The sequence below is a fragment of the Triticum dicoccoides genome, chromosome 7A (genome assembly GCF_002162155.2).
Source record: "Triticum dicoccoides isolate Atlit2015 ecotype Zavitan chromosome 7A, WEW_v2.0, whole genome shotgun sequence".
Taxonomy (NCBI): Eukaryota; Viridiplantae; Streptophyta; class Magnoliopsida; order Poales; family Poaceae; genus Triticum; species Triticum dicoccoides.
The window spans coordinates 484,762,499-484,765,764 of NC_041392.1; the positions used below are offsets into that span (position 1 = coordinate 484,762,499).

General features: G+C 49.4%; 1 protein-coding gene across 1 annotated transcript; it reads left to right on the top strand.

The window, feature by feature from the left end:
* The first annotated feature begins 529 nt into the window (after nt 1–529).
* On the top strand, nt 530–1,431 carry LOC119328414 (NDR1/HIN1-like protein 2). Its single transcript, XM_037601404.1, has one exon. It carries the CDS (start codon nt 660–662, stop codon nt 1,299–1,301), a length of 642 nt encoding a protein of 213 aa, XP_037457301.1. The 5' UTR covers nt 530–659; the 3' UTR covers nt 1,302–1,431.
* Nucleotides 1,432–3,266: the final 1,835 nt, after the last annotated feature.

Below are 3,266 nucleotides of genomic sequence, written 5' to 3' on the forward strand. Positions count from 1 at the left end.
CAAGACGATGGCTTACTCTAGACCAACCGAGTCCCGCCACCCACTCGCCATGTCCCGTCGGCATTCAAGGGTGGTTGATGCATTGGCAAGGGAAGTCCGGTTGAAATTGTTGCTATTCAGGGTGATTGGCCTTGGTAGAGACGCGGCTTTGATGTTCTCGTTGTGTTTGTAATGTGTGCGGTGACTTTTTTTCGAATTAGGTTGGGTGTGATGTTTGCACTGCACTTTGTTGTTCGCAGCGATAGGTAACCTTTTATAATTTTTCTCTGTCTTCTGTCAAAATATAGTACTCCGTACGTCTTTGGCGTACTCTCTCGGAAAAAAAAAGAGACAGAGAGCACGCGTCCACTCAAGGAAAGAAAAAACAAGACACAGCGCGCGCATGCACGAGCACGAACAGAAGACCCGGCCAACGCAAGCTCTGAAACCTCTCTTGTCTCCTGGTCTTGCATGCACGATCACACGTACACTCCTCTCCTACAAAAGTGGCGATCTGCGAGTGTGCCTCCGACCACTAGCTACCACCTGCCTGTCTGTCTCGATCTGCCCTATACCAATCGCCATGAAACATCCTCTCATTGGTTTCTTCACCAGCTAGCTAGAATCACAAGACCTCGATCGACCGAGTTGGCCGGCCGCCTGAAGGAACCAACCGATCGATGGGCAAGACGAGCACCGTGTCGTCGTGGCTGTGCTGCCCGTGCCGGTGCCTCTTCTGCGGCCTGCTGAGCTGCATCTTCAGCGTCCTCGCCACCATCCTCGTCATCGCTGGCGTCGTCGTGCTCGCCCTCTATCTCCTCTTCCGACCGCACCTCATCCAAGCCACCGTCGCGTCCGCCGACCTCAACGACTTCACCCTCACGCCGAGCACCTGGATCCTCCGCTACAACCTCTCTGTCGCGCTCTCCGTCCGCAACCCTAACTCCCGGATCGCCATCCACTACCAGTCCGTCGTCGCCGAGGCCTACTACCAGGGCCAGGGCTTCGCCCGCGCCGACCTCCCGGACTTCTACCAGGACACCGGCGAGACCACCGTCCTGCCGCTGGCCTTCGCTGGCGATCACCCGCTCGAGGGCGGGGTCGCCGCCGCGGGGTTCCGCAAGGAGGCCATCGACCACGCCTCCTTCTCAGTCGACATCAAGCTCAGCGCCAAGATGAAGCTCAAGGTGTGGGCCTTCAGGGTGCCGGGGCCAAAGCCCAGGGTTGACTGCCCTCTCAACATCCACCGACGGAACGCCTCCGCACCCGCCGCCGACGGCCCGCAGGAGTTCCACCCCGTCGAATGCCGCGTCTGGTTCTGATTGATTCAGGCGATTCAGATTGCCAGTTGATTACATGTTGTTAGTAGTTAATTAAATCTGTAGTAGTTAGATCTGAATATAGTCTACCATTCTCCCATGCATCTTGGTTAATTAATCACCTTTGTTGACAATTGAGCATGTTTCCCTGATCGCTTAATCTGTAGTAAGTATAAATTTGGATCGCTTCCATAAAAAATGATCTCTTCACCATGTCCTCGCTCATAATACGTATATAGTTATATGCAGAGTATTAGTTAATTAATTGATTGTTTGATCTGTTCCCTCCAAATGGACATCCATTTGTAGTTGTATAAGTTGTAAGTACGTACTACTACAATACGTATATTCATAGGTACTGGATGCAATAGAAGTGTATACACATTTTCTTCTTCCAGGCCGACGCTCTTTTTATACAAGAGAAAGCATTCGCCGAATTATATACTGAATCTCATCTTTACCTCAATGCTGAGAATTTTTTACGTGTCTGGATCGGTCTGTATTCTTGAAAACAGGAAGAAGGCATTGTTGGAAGACAAACAATCCCTCATAGTGCAAACTTCGGGGATACTAACTAGGGTCTACATCCATCATGAACATTTCTTCTGCAATGCAAAAGGAAAATGATTCTAGTTAACGCTTTCAATTTGCTCTGAATTTAATGAGTAATCAGACACCATATAACTCAGTAGTGTTTTGGAGCTCCTTGTTTAGGGGGACCAGTTCTCCTATTTAGAAAATACAAAATCCATTCTTCATGGCCGGGCCCATTCTCCAAATCAGGGTCAAAAGTGACGCTAAGCAAGGGTGGGAGGTTGTCAGCTCTGCGTGTGCGCGAAGATACCTCCCAACTCACAACACATACAAGAAGAAAACAATAACTCCAAACTAGAAAATTGTAACGCCCTCGATGCGGCTATATCTCCCACGTGTCGAAGCACGACTTAGAGGCATAACCGCATTGAAAGCAATGTCGCAAGTGAGGTAATCTTCACACAACCCATGTAATACATAAGGGAAAGAGATACATAGTTGGCTTACAATCGCCACTTCACACAATTACATGAATAAAGCATTACATCAACCAGATACAATCAAGGTCCGACTACGAAACCAAAATAAAAGAAGACTACCCCAAATACTACACAGATCCCCAATCGTCCCGACTGGGCTCCACTACTGATCAACTAGAACGAAACAACACAAAGGACAAGATCTTCATCGAGCTCCTCCTTGAGCTTGGTTGCGTCATCTGCACGGACTCATCGGCACCTGCAAGCTGGTTTTGGAAGTATCTGTGAGTCACGGGGACTCAGCAATCTCACACCCTCGCGATCAAGACTATTTAAACTTATGGGTAAGGTAAAGGTATGAGGTGGAGCTGCAGCAAGCGACTAGCATATATGGTGGCTAACATACGCAAATGAGAGAGAGAAGAGAAGGCTAAAGCACGGTCGAAAATCTATGATCAAGAAGTGATCCTAGAGCGACCTACGTCAAGCATAACTCCAACACCGTGTTCACTTCCCGGACTCTGCCGAGAAGAGACCATCACGGTTACACACGCGGTTGATGTATTTTCATTAAGGTCAACTTCAGGTTTTCTACTACCGGACGTTAACAAATTCCCATCTGCCCATAACCGCGGGCACGACTTTCAAAAGTTCAAATCCCTGCAGGGGTGTCCCAACTTAGCCCATCACAAGCTCTCACGGCCAACGAAGGATATTCCTTCTAGCGGGAAGACCCGATCAGACTCGGAATCCCGGTTACAAGACATCCTCGACAATGGTAAAACAAGTCCAGCAAGACCGCCCGATGCGCCGACATCCTAATAGGAGCTGCACATATCTCGTTCTCAGGGCAACACCGGATGAACACTATGTACAGCTAAAACCAGCCCTCAAGTTTCCCTGAGGTGGCGCCGCAAGTGGCTCTGTTTCGGACCAACACTTAGACAAGCACTGG